General features: G+C 42.3%; 1 protein-coding gene across 1 annotated transcript in view; it reads left to right on the forward strand.

Moving 5' to 3' along the window:
• The window catches only part of LOC112556053 (thrombospondin type-1 domain-containing protein 7A-like), a 104478-nt gene that overhangs the window by 45025 nt on the left and 42840 nt on the right, over nucleotides 1–16613 (forward strand). Inside the window, 1 exon segment of the mRNA XM_025224666.1 lies at nucleotides 10282–10500. Coding sequence (XP_025080451.1) covers nucleotides 10386–10500 — 115 coding nt within the window. The 5' untranslated portion in view covers nucleotides 10282–10385.

Consider the following 16613-nt stretch of genomic DNA (forward strand, 5'->3'; position numbering starts at 1 on the left):
CTGTAATAGCTTGAAGAGGAATAAAAAAGAAAAGAAAATTACAATCGGAAGATAGGAGCAGTAAAAGAAAAGGCCAGGGAAGCAGGAGGAGAAAGAACAAGGTGCATTGCTGTAACGCTGAAGGTTTAAAACTAAATTATATTTTTATTACAGACTTTATCATGAAAGCTTTTCCATCCTCTGTGTCCCATTATTCTGCATGACCCGGATTTTCCTTAATAATTAAACATTTTATACCACTCACTTTAATCTTCTGAAGTTTACTTTCATCGTGGCGCTAGCGGTCCTCGTCATGAGCCAAGTATTGAATGACCCGGTAAGTTCAGACAGATGTTCTTTCCGACAGTTTGCTGCCTATTGGATGTATGAGAGAGAGATAGAGAGAGAGAGGGAGAGAGAGAGATGGAGAGAGAGAGAGAAGCAGGCAGCACAAAGCCTCAGACATTTTTTTGCCCCAAAGAATAAAAACCTACACAACCCTGCAGATGGTGTTTCCTAGTAACCGTCCCAGGTCTGGTTTTGTAATAGCTCTCTTGAACCTGATAACTAATCGGAGCGAAGAAGTACCATTCTGTCCGCTTGAACATCTCTGTGCCAGCAACACGCAGCCATTGCTCTTGCTTTCATGAGTTTTCTTGTTTATTTTCTTTTTGGACGGCTATGAAAGGGAACTAGAAAGGTGTCTGTAGTCGTATGTGTCAGTACGATCGTCTTCAGAACAGAAGGTGCAGAATGTGTAGGTGCCAAAGAAAAAAATTTTCCTTTATCCTTCGATGAAAAGAGCTGGTATTAGAAAAAATGAAAAAAAGGAAGTGGAAGAGATTAGCCCTGCCTTCCAGTGGACGCTCCCTAGACACGTTAAGCCACTTACATTTCCAAACGCTAAGATAATATTGACAATCGCAGCTGCAAGAAAACAAACACCAGGACAGTCGAACCTAAATGGATTTGTTTCTTTTCTCTTCCATTATATCTTCTTAATCCGAAAAATGTTTTTAATGTTTTATATTTGGTACGTTAAGCCACTTACCGTTCATTACGATAAGCTAAGATTACAAATTGAATCTGAAAGAAAACAAACACCAGGATAGTGGAACATGAAAGGATTTGCTTTTTTCTTTTCTTTTCATTGGAATTGAATGTGAGAAATGTGTTTAATGTTGATGGTATAAAGGTCTAATCGTTGTGCTGTATGTGTCGAGGCAGTCGTAGTGACTGGCACTCGCTGAAATCATTCTTGGCAATAACAGAACATTACTTATCTCACAGAAGATGAGGCTAGATAAGACTGACGTTTCACAACATCCACGAATTCAGACATAACATCTTCATCAGATTATTTTTCTACTTTTTTCTTCTTCATCGTTATCATCATCTCCTTGATGTGATTTTTTTCTGGAGGGAGAGAAGCGGGAGTATCTTCCAGATTTTCTCTTCCGTCAGGCTTAAGATGAATATGAAACAGATGTCGAATCTGTCTGTAATTAATATTTTAAAAAATCTCCTAGGAATTGGCGATGAAAATCTCTGTTCCTGTGAAGTATTTTGTTCACCCTTAATTCACTCCATCCCAGCCCGTGTTACATTTGCACTTTGCTTGCCTCGACATCTGCCCGACACTGTGTTGCATGCACCGAGCAGGTACCTCCCTCTCTCCTGCTTCTGAAGCATCAAGGAGCCTGTGAGGAGATGCACGCAACAAGTGAACTCTGCAATGGCAGAGTTATCTCCGCGCAGTTGTCTTCCCTTGTCAGCGTATCACCAGCGTGTCAGTCACCAGGTCGGAACTCCTGGAGTTTGTTTACACGACGGTGGATACTCAAGCTCGACTATCTCTCGGCATCTCACGTGTTCACTGATGGTGAACTGAACACTTGCTACTGAATCGTGCACGTGGACTCTCAACTTCCGCTCGACTATCTCCTCACTTCCTGTTATACACAACCTGAAAATTTCTTTCTTTTTCTGATTTTCAAACAATTTCATTGTTCCTCCTATTTTTACCTGAGCATTGTTTCTTTCTCTTCTATATCTACACTGGATGCAGATCGACTGAAAGGAATTATTGACAATCTTAAAGAAGAAAACAAAAATTATGTTTGATATTGTGCAGTTCGGTCGAAATTTAATCAGATTCGCTCTATAACCTCTCTACACCAACAAGCCGAGGCGTTGTCGAGGGAAATCTTTCCGATCAAGATGATATTTTTTTCCTGAGGACGGTCTGATTAGTTTGGCGGATGTTTCAATGGATTCAGTTGCAACGTGTGATACCAGCTTTAGGTGAACTTCGACTCACCTTTCAGAAGATGCTGTTTGACATTTCGGAGTCGTTTGAATGGACAGAGAAGAATGATTGATAAATTTAGGATAATTAACGTATTTCTATTTCGCAGCTGATGGAGAGGGTGATCACGTGATCAGCTTTCCCTGTGTCGATGACCCATTGCGAGACTTCATAATTTTTGTTAAAGAATAACCTTGTTATCAATTCAGAAACAATCATACCGAAAATAAGAGCCCAGACCAGCATAGATGAACTCACCATGCTGTCCCAGCGTTCCTTGTGGTTGATGCAGCCCACCGTGGAATGCATCTTCGTCTCCGGAGTGCGTCACGGCACGTCACGGTACGTCACGCCACGTCACGGCACGTCACGGCACGTTGCCAAAACACTAGCCAAGCCGGGAGCGACGATCACCCTGCTCACTGTTGGTGATGTACGGGTGCCCACCGGGGTGCGTCTGACTTACAGGGTAGGATACTGTCCGCTGGAGGTAGACAAACATAAGTATGATGCGTTGCGCGCTGTTACTTGGATGTTTACGTCACTGCACGAGGGTAGGAGGTGGGTATCTGCGCGCCATCTGTTCGCTCCAGGTTTTCCTTCATTGCCACTAGCTTTATAGTTATCTCCCTTAGTCGACATCTACCCCCTACAACCTTAATCTGCGAATTCCTTTTGAAAGTTGTTTTTATACTTACGTATATAGTTTTCTTTCTCGCACTTACTCACACAAGCAATTAAAAAAGATATGAGAACAACAACTTGTTTTCCTCGCCCTCGTTTTCGCTGGAGGCCGTGGTTGCACCCTCGAGAGCTAAACTGTACCCTTGTGGGTAATAGCTAAACATGTTGCTTTTAGTGTAACGAGAAACATTTTGTTGATGTGATTAATAGAGCTTCAAAAGAGAATGAGACGAGAGTATTTTAACCGTTTTTATGTGGCTTCCTGACGATAAATAAATGTTTACCTAGTTGGCAGGAGGTGTTTGTTTAAAGTGTGTTTACCTGTCATCAAGATAGGTACTACTCTGGCTTATTACATTCTTAAAACTATAATTATCAGAGTCTTACAACTAGAGCATGGGCGGCCTTGGAAATGTTGGACTGGTCATCAGCTGTCATGGAAGTCAAGGAATTTCTCTCATTTTTGTAACTTCATTTCATTCCTTATCGCCCAATCGGAGGTTGTTTTTTCACCTGACTCATTTTCTCGTCGACGATTTTATTTACAGGCCAACAGCCAAACATGTCTTCCAACGTTGTTTATCTTGAAATGACTTGGGGTGTTTAGTGCTTTTTTCCAGAATGATTCAGACATCTTTGTTTTCAAGATAATGAAGGCTTCAAATGTTATAAACACTAGAACAGAATGGAGTCAAGTGGTATGTGTAATGAACTTCGAACCTAGTGCAATAGAAGTCTTATTGTTGTACACATCAGCCATCTTTACTAGACTTACACGTGTCACTTAAATAATCTCTCAAATCAGAATACAGATGAATTGTCACAGCAAAGCCCACATTTAAATTCATTTTATTCTTCCCTAGCAGGTAATTGCACGTGACTCTCCATTTTGAAACTATTAGAGAGACAAGTGGCAAAAACAAAACAACAACAACTGCTTGAAGCGACTTCAAACAAAGCATAAAAGCGAGGACATTGATTTACACTCGATTGTATCATCTGTGGACACAAAGCTTAAACAACCATCCTCACACAAAGAAGTGATTTGGTGGAACTTGCAGAGGAGATTGCCAAAAAACACATATCCATTGGAAGTTATTAATTTAAGACATTTTTTCAAACTATTTCAATCTGCTTGACAGGAAGCATGGCCATCTGCCACTCAGACTCTTCTAATACATCCAACCGTACTTGGATACTTAGTCGACACTTAGCACAGGGACCTTGCTAGCATCATGGGTGTGAAGATGACACGAAACATTAACAGTCGCACGGTCTGTGAACATGTCCTCCCTCGTGTTCATCAGACCGTAAAGATTTCTGACGTCGGTAGTTTCCATACACCGGATGCTGGCCTCTGTGCGTCACGCATGCGCTGTGAGTGCAGCAGGTCGAGCGGACGAGATTCTCGCGGGTCAAGGATCTCGCTAGAAGCGAGATATGCGTCGGCAGACCGACATTTGCATTTACCCAGCATGCTTAGCGATTGTGGAGAGGAGTGTGCATGGCTGAGCTAAGAGTGGATGTTCGTGACGGCTAGGAGCAGATTATTGTGAAGACATGCGCAGTGTGTGTGAACCTCCGGCCATCAATGGGTGCCTGAAAAATGAGAGAAATAATCAAATATGTGAATATTGTACATTTGTATATAACCGCTAGGTACCCAATAGACAAACATAATCACAGTCGACAAAATATGTTTCAGTTGAAATATTTTTATTGCCTCCAAGCTTTGGCATTGCTGCTGGAAATATTGCAAGCTTTGAATCGAATAGAATCAGTTGTTTTTCGATTTTATTCGTTTATTCGCACACACTTTCCTAACCACAGTCTCTCCCTCACACACACACACACGATTACTAACACATACACACGTTTTCTCTCACTCTCTCCCACTCTCACTTCTTTCCTTTCATCCAAACTTTCTTGATTGTTTCCCTTCAAGTCATGATTTATTAATGCCGCAAACCTCTGGTGACCTCCGCATCTCATGCTGCAGGGACATTACCCTCCCAGTAATTGCAGAACTGGATTTGATTCGAGGAATTCAAAACCGTGTAATATGGATACATTGCAGGCTGCCGTGCACCAGGGACCTTTTGTTGTGTTAGTGCGAACATCAAACAGTTCGTTGCCGCGGAATAGTCTCCCAGGACTATTTTTTGGTTAGCGACCTTGCTGTGCCATGCGTTCTGTCTCGTTAGTCCTCTATTTGCCTTTTGATTGGTCACGTGATCATCTTCCAGGCTGCGACTTTTTTGTTCCTCGTTTCACTCGTCCTCCCGAGGGAAATAAGGGATCTCCGGACTTACTTTCGTCTCATGAAATGCTTGGACCAGAAAGCTTGATACAGGTCGCTGCTTCGTTAATTTAAATAAGAGGAAAAAATTTTATGTAATAAGGAAGAAAGGGATGAGGAAGAGAAATAAAAGAGAAGCAAGTGTAAAGCTTAGAAGCAAACGTTTGTTGATAGGTTTTGGACTAACTGGTGACACATAACAGGAGATGTCCATCTTTGTTGTTTCCTTTCTGGTTTGTTGACTTTGACAGAATAGCTTTTCTGTATCTTTGTTCTCAATGAGTTTCAGATGAGACTTACACCTGATATCAATAATCATCTATTTAGAACACTTGAACGCGAAAAAAAGCAAAAAAGTTTCACAAACACAAAAACAACACACGACCGATTTGAGGCGCGATGCGAACACTTCCGAAACAACCTGTTAGTCTCTTATTATTCTTATACGTGTGAGACGTTGTGGGTGTGTGAACACCACCAATCTCTCAGACATGAATCACACTTGGAGACGATGGTGGTGTGAAGCTGTGTATCAGTACTCATCTCTCTCACACATACATCACACTGTCAGAAGTGTCCATGTCTGGCACTGGCACCAACGGTTCAATCGCCAAAGTTCTGGTGGTACACTTCCCTCCCTGACACATCCTGGACTGGGGGACAAGACCATTGGCGATAGGCTCCTCCGCCCTCTCATCTCCTCTCCCTCCCACACTGCTTTGTGAAGCCGAATAACACGACAAAGCCAATTATCTTTAGAACTTATTTTCTAAACATGTGTGAAAGCACAGATTTCAAACACACGCACGCACGCACACACACAATTCGATTCCACCCCTAATTGCATGCATAGACAGACGGAAACACACATCAAGCTACTTACACCCGAATGACCCACTTTATTATTCCCAATGGCCTATTATAACTTGGGAAATAGGCTCAGAAAGTGAAAAAATCAAAGCTAAATACATAAGAAACAGAGAAATTGAAAAAAATGGAAAGGTCAGTAATGGAAACAGAAACACGCAAGCCTGAACCTGAAACCACTCTGAAAGCACACCTGCACCATAAACACCCACACCCAGGTGATATCAGGAGACGGATTCAACATTCAACCCTGACTTTCTTTCCAGCAAGTTGTAATTTTTTAAAAATGTTAAATGTGATATATTTCTGCTAAAATTTAAGTGAAGATGTTTATAAATCTGGGTGAAGACATGCAATTTCTCGAGGTATTCGTGTCCAAACCGTCTCACCCTTCACACACCCAGCAACACATGTCATATATATAATATTTAATACTTTAAAGGACTTGGGTAATGGAGGAACTCGGAAAGTTACAATCCTCTTTCTGTGCATGGAGATGTTTGTCTGGATAAGCTTTGTCCCCCGCCCCCTGATTAAAAAAATACAAATGTACCCTACTTCACCTCAAAGAATTAAATGTAAAAGCTCTTGCACTGGGTGCATTTCTCTTCTTGTATCTCAGCTCGTATTTTCCAGGTACCTTTTGACTGACAAGTACTTAGCATCTCTTTTGTTTGTTTGTTTTTTGTCTTACGTAAAACTTCCAGCATACTTGTTCGTCTCGGGTGAACCTCTCAAATGCAGGAAAAGTTGCATAGTGGTGCTGTCACTTCTCATTGAAAGCTCGTCATACTTACCTCTCCTGTATCCAGATTCCTCTTCTTGCAAGTTCAGTCATTGTCAGCAAAGATCGCTGCCATCTATTTACAGGTTAATTTTGGATACCTAGCTAGCCACCCACCCTCTACCCCCTCTCTGTGATATTCTCCATACCGCAGCTGAAGCCTCCCTAGTCCCTTACATCTGTTTGTGCTACCTGAGCCACCTTCCCTCCCGCTTCTCTCTGGCAAAAAGAAGAAGGAAACAAAAAGAGGAGGAAGGCCAAACAGCTCAGGAAGACGCATCATGTGCCAGACTTTGAGACCGGATCGAGCCATTACCGCCCAGCGCATCCCTGTGTTGGCAGGATTACAGCCTACATCAGGGTTCTTACACTTCCATCTCCCTGCCTCCCTGTGAGCTGGCGTGGTCGACTGGGTATCTTACCTGTAGGTGTGTATTGTTGTGATACCTTGCTTGTGTGATTAGCCAGACAGAAGGATGGGGAGAGGAGACAGAGACAGCAGAGAGAGAGACGCTAAGTGTCTTGTCTTTCAACGGTATTTTTCCTTCACTTTGTTCGGAGGAGTGCCAAGAGATTTGCGCAGAAACCTCCTGACTGCAGGTAACGGAAAGCGCGCCATTGAAGCCTGCTAGAGCTTTCTTCGTATGAGAACCTGTGCACACCTGGTCGGAAGACCACCAGAAAGAAAGGTTTAGCTTTGAGTGTTGAAAACAGGGGCAGATAGGTCTCAAAATATGCGAGAGAAAGAATACATCCGCAGACCGCCTGCGAATTCAATCTACAAATGCCACGCAATCACATTCCACCCTGTGTTCCCTTCACACCTTCAGAAGGCATCGAGGTTTGTTTTGCTGCCAACTTGGAGGAGGAGAAGGACAATCGAGTACCCTGGGTAGAAACATACAGCCAAAGGTACATCGGCACATCCGGGTTAGTCTGACAACTATGGACCTATTCTGTGAACTACACGTGACTGGGACATTTAAATTATCAGGCGACCTCCTACATCCGGGCTTTTGTCTAACGTTAGCCTCCTGCAACGCTCTCTATTCTTGGCGATGATGCCGATGATTGATGATTGATTGATGATTGCCGAACAGCCATAATTTTGATTTTTGTGTTATTTTGTTTTCACTTCTTTGAGTTCGATCACCAATAAATTTCATGTGTTCTAAAGAACAAGCAGTTTACAATGTTATAGGGTAAATTATCTTTTCTGTTACACTTTCTCAGAAAGGTTGCTAGGAATTTTTAGTTTTCAGACAAAGCTATTGAGTTAAAGAGATATTGTTCTTCGATGTCGGCACAAAAATTCTGGAGATGCTTAATTATTTTCTCCTCCCTATCTTCACTTTTCTTCGTTTTTGGCCTACGTTCTTTTCTTGAGTAATTCTGTCTTTCTCTCCGCTTTTTCCTTTTTCAAACAAGCTAATAGCATAATCAGTTTTTCCTTAGAGGCATAACAAAAATATTTTTTTACAGAACAGCAATATGGAAGATTCTAGGCAGGGAGGCTGTGAGGTGGAAGGATGTCGGATAATAGGATGGACAGTAGGAGATACATGGTTTAATGTCAAGCAGCATACTTATTGCTAAAAAATTATACATTTTGAGCTTTTAAGAGAGAGTTCTACATCAAAACAAGCTCGAACCGACGATATTTTTTTTTTACATTTTGGGTGTGACAAAAGTAATTTTTAATACAAGCACAGACAGTTCACCATGGTAAGGCTGTTTGTCAATGACAGACCTCCTTACATTTTTTCCCTTTTTATCTCACTTATTTTTTTCTATTTTTCTACTTTGATTCCTTTCGTTTTCTTCATTTTATTTAAATTTTTGTTTTTCTTTCTTCCGTCAGTTGGTTCGTTTACTCTTCTTTTGTTCGTCCCACCATCATGAGTGTACAGACACAAGTTCTTTAGTTCAGGCCCATCTTTCTTTGACACTTGCACAAGTCGGCGACTGTAGGCGACTAATTTGTTGACCTCATTATCCATCTTTGCTCCAGACTACTTCATCTTTCTAAAGTCTGATTAATAAACCACATCGGACTGAACGCTTGTCTAAAAGTAAAAGAGCGCCGCGCGTGTTGAGGGGGAGCTCTCTACAAAATGAGGTTCGTTTCCTTTATTCAGGATGGGGCTGGACCTTTACCCAGGACCGGACCGAAGGCATGGACCTAGTTCTAGAAGCCACATGAATTATCAGCGTTCGTAGAAGACCATAAAAGAAATCATATATTTATATAAAAAAAATGGATTTTTTTGTTTTGTAGTCCAGAAGGATTCAACTTTGGTCTCATGAAGTTCGTGGCTCACTGACCTCTCAGGTTGTGTTCACTTACTAGAGTTACCATCAATGTTACCCCCGAAGTGTTAAACACTTCACTTGGCCCCAAGTGTCATCGATGTGAAATATTAGGAGAGGGGTAGAAAAAAAGGAAAGAATGTCTTTAGGAAACTGAAATACCTGCTCCAGAAGCTCCGGTATTTTTAATGCGAGTTTGGGCTTCTTTGGGAATTAACGGGCTGATTTGTTCATTTGCGCCGAGCAATTTTTGATGGTGATGAATTAACGTGAGTGACCTGCAGGTCACGACGTGAGAACGTGCGCGTGAAGGCGATGAAGAACGCGCGAGGCGGCCATACTCTGTGCGTCACTCGCCAATCAAGTCAGCGCCGGCAGCGAGCATGGCCATTGGAGGGCAAAAAATTCAGCATGGAGAAGTTTTAATGAAAATTTACATCAATCGCCAAGCAGGATAAATTGTATGTAAATATGTTGCGATCGTGAAAGATCTGGAGGTCTGGAGAGGCCAGGGGTGGCTGCCAGGGCTGAGCGGTGCTCACAACTCATAACTCAGGCCAGCCACGTGACCTGCTGTGGAACTAGCAGATTTCACGATACTTTATGGAATGTTTTCTCTCATCTTCGATCCTAATTCTAAAACACACTACAGACACACTTTTGCTCGCCAGAAATACATAAAAGTAAGGTTTTTTTTCCTTTTTATGAAGACAGGGATCAATGGCGGCATACAAATGGCAGGAATTTTACAAGCTGTGAATTAGTTAAATAAACTGAGGTCAGAGGTTAATCTCCATGAGGATTCCAACCGCAATAAGTAACAGAAATGTCTTTACTGAAGAGATATGTTGCTGTTGTTGTCATTATTATTATTATCGTCGTCGTATCATCATCATTAGTATCATTGTCTTCGTCATTGTTGTCCTTGTCACCAACATCCTCCTCTTCCGTGTCGTTACCCATGCTTGACGGTCAGAGGTCATTGTATTGCTATTAATGTAAGCTAGTCACAGAATATTTTTAATCTCTTGGTTTTTGTTTTGTTTACAGTTGAAACCTCACCTGAACAGCGACATCTACGCTGCGACTATGACGAGGTCACGTGTTCATGTATGACACACCAAGGAGCAGGTGCGGCTGAGACTGGACCCAGCATGGAAGATGGGCTCGCCCATAGGCCACGTCAGCTCGGCTGTTCCATTCTCCTCCTGCTGCTCTTCTTGCTGTCGGATACACAGTCACAGACTCTGCGCTTTCACTGGGTCCCAGGTACCTACGTCCTTCTTTATTTCACCAGCAAACATATTCCTTCTTGGGGATGGACCGGAAGTTGCCTTTTAAGAGGACCAAACGCTTGATGAACAGACTTTCAGGACTGGCATTGCCAAAAAAATTTTTGTCATGTTTGAAAACTGAAACAAGCAGAATAACGAACAAAGCTGATTATTACTAATTTTTATTAAAAAGAACATTTATTGTATGTCGAGGTCAAAAAACGAGTTATCAACATGTTGACCACGCTCACATCTCAACTCATCTCTCTTAAGAAAAAGGACATGAGATGGTGCTAATGCTTGGCACAGCTACACTCTGGAAAGGAATGGCAGCTCTGAGTGAACAAAAGCACTTTGGACCTGTCTGTCATGGCTCTTCATTACTGTCAGGCGCTTATCGGGGTGCGCACGCCCCATAAATTCACGCGTATTGACACCCGTGATACAACCCATGCCGCCATTTCGCTTTTCTTTCCGTTTTTGGGGAATACGGGGGTTTGGGGGAAATTCGCGAAGCAAAACAGTTCAAAAGGGAAAATCGTGTAAAGGGATTAAAACTTTTTTCTGATTTTCGAACGATGGGGAAAATTTAAGGCAGGTCTGACATGATGCAATGGATGTGGTGAGGAGGCTGCAGGCGCTAAGCTTGTTAGCCATGCCAGACAGCCCATACATCAGGCACTGACGGCCAAACAAACAGCAGCAAGCGCCGAGACATTCACAAGTTCAATAAACTCATTTTTTAAATGTAAAAAGCATACTTTCCTCAGAATTGGAAGGGTCTAAAGAGACTAGGTTATCTCCGCCATCGAGATGCTGATGGTAGTTGCAGAATTTTCCAGTCGCTGCAGTCAGTCGGTGAATATTCCTGCGAAACCGAGGTTGCGAGAAAATAAGCATAGCCAAGGAAAACAAAAGAAAGAGTGAGTTGATGAAAGAATGACAGAAACAAACAGAAAATGGGAAGAATAAACAAATGAAAAAGGCATGTTCATGGTCGTTGCAGCGTTTAGTGTATTTGCGAACTGTGTTCCAGTAATTTTATTCCATTGAGGCTGTCTGTCTTTCGGGTAAAATCCTTCGGGCAATAAAGCTATTCCCGAGAGAGAATATCAGCTTCATTCAGTTCCAGACTGTGCCATATGTTTTGTGAGAGAAATCTGCAGATAGCTGTTATCTGTCAGCATGGAAACTATTTTGGAAATATGAGCACACACGAATATGTATGAGCACATATTGTGCAAAAACAAGTCGAAAACAGAATAATGGAAACTAGCTGGTCTATTTTTTAAATCACATATTTTTTAAATAATTCCTCGCCAAAACAATTCCCTTGCCTCGAACTCCCAAAAGAGAAAGCAGAAGGTGATATTGACAAAGAGAGAGAGAGAAAAGAAAAAAAATAGAATCAGTGTCACATTTATTATTACTTTCTGTAGACATCCTTTGTATATTTCTATCATAGCTATGTCCTTTTATTTCATTTTTCACACTCTTTCGATGATTTGTGCTTTTATTGATTTTGTTGTTGTTGTTGTTGCTTTTTGTTGTTATTATTGTTGTCGGTGTTGTTATTGTTTTTATTGTGGTTGCTTTTTGTAAGCCTTCTTGGTCGTGCGTTGTTCTAGCAATTTTAACCATTCGTTGACGCAAAAGGTTGTTCAAAACTTTCTGAGTGATGATAGTGGTCTACCATGTTAGACTAGTGTGGTCAGCACAGCCTCACAACCTCAACAATGGCGCAAAATATTCTTAAAACAAAGACCATGTCAGTCACATAAGACAAATATGGAAGCACAGGGCAAAGATATGACTTATCTCACCCACGGTGTGTGCACAGCTCATGTTTTATCAAGGTTGACTGGACGCAGCTGTGTTACAAAGAATAGAACCTTGCTTTGAAATCAGTAGACAATGCAGCAAGCCTCTCCCAAGAAATGTGGTGTTTCCGGTGGTTGTTTGTTTGTTTGTTTTTTTTTTTTTTTTGTCCAGCGTCCTTAAACAACTTTGTTTAACACTTAACTCGGAAGTCTGGAACTATCTTCAAGTTTTGTGGAATCAGACCTGGAAACAAGAAACGAAGATAAGTAAATCACAAAAAGGATATTTTTGTGGCTGTCTCAACAGGTCTCGTGCCAAAAGCGAAGACTGGTCTAAATTTAGACAAACAAACAAACATCGTGACGCTTCATGGCGAGGTTGGCCACAGGCTGGTCCTGTTTATTACACTTACCTGCCTGCACTCATTAGATTACAGGGGAGGCTGCTAAGTGTTTTAATGAAACAGCCGACTTATTTATTACAGCTTTGGTTTTTAAGACATTGTTTTCCGGAGCCTCTAGCATCATAGCAAAAAATTTTTACAGCCTTGGGTGTCAGACACACAGAGACGGATTGCTAATTATTTACTTCAGGTGCATAATTCGGTAAACTAAGCCGAAAACAGTTTTTTAGACATGCGCATAACTGAAATTAATTATTTTAGCACTTTAACAGTCATGCCTATGTCTTTCATTTCATTTAAGACTATTTGTCTTGAGTCCAAAAAGAAGACAATTCAAATTTCAGACACATTTTTAATACAATAACTGTCATTAAGATCTGTTAAATCACATATTTAGGTCTCCCTCTCTCAATATAGTGGTTTGTGTGATTATATTAGTAATAATGGTTTAGCTATATTTACTGTGGAAAACATTATATCGTTTGAAAGCGGAGTAGTTCACTGATAACAAAACGATGGTCACGTGCTCAGGACATCCTGGTCCTTCGACTATTCCATATTCCAGAGACTAGAAATAACTTCACAAAGATATATACAAACATTTCACGACTCACTTCACACCATCACATCCTCACACCGCTGTTCACAAGAGATTTGAGCAGGAAGACCTCCCTACTAACCGATGCTCAAGGTTTGAGCAACAAAGTCCAATGTCGGGCTCCGCGATGGCGCGAGGGTATGTCATGTCAGAAGCCGACTCTTCACTTGTTTCACTCATCAGGGCGCCTAATGATGTGGCAAAATGCGGGCAGAGCGGTGTGAGCTTAAATGTGGCATCCACTTCACTGCTCTGCACTGAATATTACACACTTCGATACAGCTGGCACTTTTTTTTTCCTTTCTGCCTGTTTCATTTCCTTCTGCTCTGAATATGAAGACACGGCCAATCTTGAGGGGAAACTGGCCATTCGCGGAGGGAGAGGCGAATCAATGGAGCAAGTGTCAAGGGCAGATAACTCTTCTCGTGACCTAGTCAATCTCCTTTGTAAGCCTGACCTGCATGATGACCTGGCCAGAATATTGGGGAAGGACCGATTACTCCAAGCTTCTCTGGTTTCTTACTTGAACCATTGGAGTGGTTGGGGAACAGTTCCTCGCCTCTGTATTTCTCTGTATTTCTGCATCACCACCATCCTGCAGTGAAGAACTATTCCATAATACCCACAAGGCTGAATGTGGTTTGATATCCATATGGCTTACTATGGTATAATGCCCACTGGATATGTGAGATGATTGCAAATCACAGTGTTTTCTCGCTGTATTTCCGTCTTTCTATTTTTACTATTTCTTTCTCTGGCTCTGAATGTGCCTCTCTTTCTCATCATCTTCTCTCCATCTTCTCTATATACCCATTTCCGGCAGGCTGATCTCTATTCACATCTATGCCAGGCCTAGGTTTGCCCAGACTCGTATAAACAAAGGTAAGGAATTGTGGGTAAATGTTGCCTCGGACACGGTCTGAGACTCATAGAATTTGCACAGAGCCTTTGAATTACCTTCCACAAGATCCCCCATCACCTTAACGAATTCAGAGAGGCAGCTAGAACTCTCCAGTGGCCGTAGCTATGAAGCGAGAGTAAGTCGTTTAACCAGGGGAAAGTGGGGAACTCAAGGAGAAGTGAGGATGTCCACACCCCGCGGACACTACTTGATATTTCTCTGCCCCAGGACACCTTTGCCACCACTTTATAACTACGGCTTAGGGGCAAAACAATATTGTGGACACGGCCTTAAAGTTTGGGAAACACGACTCTTGTTCCTGACCCCCCCCCCTGTTGCCCCAGGGCAAGTATTTACTCTCGCTTCATGACTACAGACATATTGGCAGACGACAACCAGTGACCCTGATGACCTACCAGTCCTAATGGAAGAGGTGGAGAGAGCAGTATGCAATCTGAAAGAAAGTTACCTGGTGTTAACCACATCCCAGCTGAACTGGTCAAGCTAGATGGGGAAGATACAGTGTTCAACTAGAAGTCTAATCAGCCACCCAAGCAAAGTCAGCCTTAAGTTACCCAGAATCGTATCACTAAATAACTGCTGGCAGAAGAATCAAGGCAGGAAGAAACACAGATCGTCAACTGTCGCATAGGAAAAAGAAAAAAAGAAAAAAAAACATCATCTGAACCAGCAGATCTTTCAAAAAACCTTCGTCGACTTTAAGAAAGATTTTTACAAAGTCTGATAGTAAGTATCTGGTGCGAAAACTAACCATGTCAGATGTCCTTGTTCCAGTCATCGAGGTGCTGCAGAAAATCTCGATTAGAGCATTAATTCTCGACAGCCAGCCGAGCGACTTCCTTCAGAGAACTGCTGGAGTCTACCCAGGGTGCCTCCTATCGCATGTACTGCTCAACATCCTCTCAGACGGAATCAAGTGAGAAACCCTTCAAGACCATCTCATCTTCATTTGCATCGGCGGAAGAAGGTCTTTAGCAACCTGCGTTTTGCGGACAGCAGTAATATGCTACAGAAACTAAAGACCAAACTACAAGACTGGCTTGTAGCAGGAAGGAGAGGACAGGTCTTTGCATGCAGGATGTGCTCACCACCCTGTAAGACCTAAGTCTGTCCAACTGTTCACGTCCACGACAAGTCCCGGTGGACCAGCTTAACCGCTCGTCACCTGGTACCAGCGGACGAATGAAACAAATATCTCTCTTTCCATTTATTTTCCTTTATCTCCTGTCTTTACCCTTTTATCTATGTTTTACAATCTTTTCTCTTTCTGTCTTTTTCTCTTCATCTTTATATCAGTGTTTCTCTCATCTCACTCTCCCTTTCCATTAGTCTCTCACACTTTTCTGTCTCATTCTCTTTTTATTTTCATTCTCTCGCTGTTTATATAATCTCCATTTTGTTCTGATCACTTTTAGTTGTCATGTGTGACGGTAATGCGTGCATGTGCCGGTGTGTGGTTGCACCTGCGCGCGCTTGACCCGACCTTCCGTGTCCACTCGCCGAGCTTTCCTAAAACTCAAAAAAAACAGTTGAGAAAAAAAAAAGAGAGAAAAAGAGATAAAGCCCCGTGAGTGGATTCAGCACACGCAAAGCGCCCGCCGTATATACACATCACGACAACGGCTGCCACACCGATGGCGTGCTGCTCTCCCCTGGTGGAAAGAGTTGTCTAGCCTGGCGCGCATGCGCACACGCGCGCCCCACGCGCTGCCCATCTCAGTCATTGAGGGGCGCTTCCTCAGACAAATCACATAAAAGCCAGATCAGGCTGCCGGCGTGTCGGGGGGTGATTGATTCCCATCTGCCCGCATTTCAGGCTGTCGGCCGGCCACAGACGCGCGTCCTCGTAAGTCGAGCTCGCAGGATTCCTCGTAAGTCGAGCTTAGCAATCCCTTCTCGCCCCTCCGTCGACTAAAACGGATGATTCTTGGAATTCGCCGCCGGAGACAGCCCCGGACTTCCTTTAAAACTTTGAGACTTTTTTCTTAGGCGATCTATAAGTGTTTAGTTTTAAAGGACTTGTGGGGTGACACTGGAAATTTTTTTTACAGATAAATAATATTTATGAATAATATTACTCGAATAATTAGTACAAAAATATTGAAAGAAATAAAAGTCTCACATTTTTAACGACTAGCCACTATTTCTTAAAATCCGTAATTTTTTCACAAAAATCACTCAAATATCTGCATATAAATGTACAGCTCTGACATCCTTGTTATTCACCTTGACCTGTGGGTGGTAATGCATGTAATTATGTATCTCGAGAACAGAAGGATGCACATTTAGGAATATGGGATCTTATACTGAGCTTTACCAGTCTCCAGACAAAAGCTGCACTTTGTCAGACCGTAATCAATTTA

This window comes from Pomacea canaliculata, linkage group LG2, assembly GCF_003073045.1.
Source record: "Pomacea canaliculata isolate SZHN2017 linkage group LG2, ASM307304v1, whole genome shotgun sequence".
Taxonomy (NCBI): Eukaryota; Metazoa; Mollusca; class Gastropoda; order Architaenioglossa; family Ampullariidae; genus Pomacea; species Pomacea canaliculata.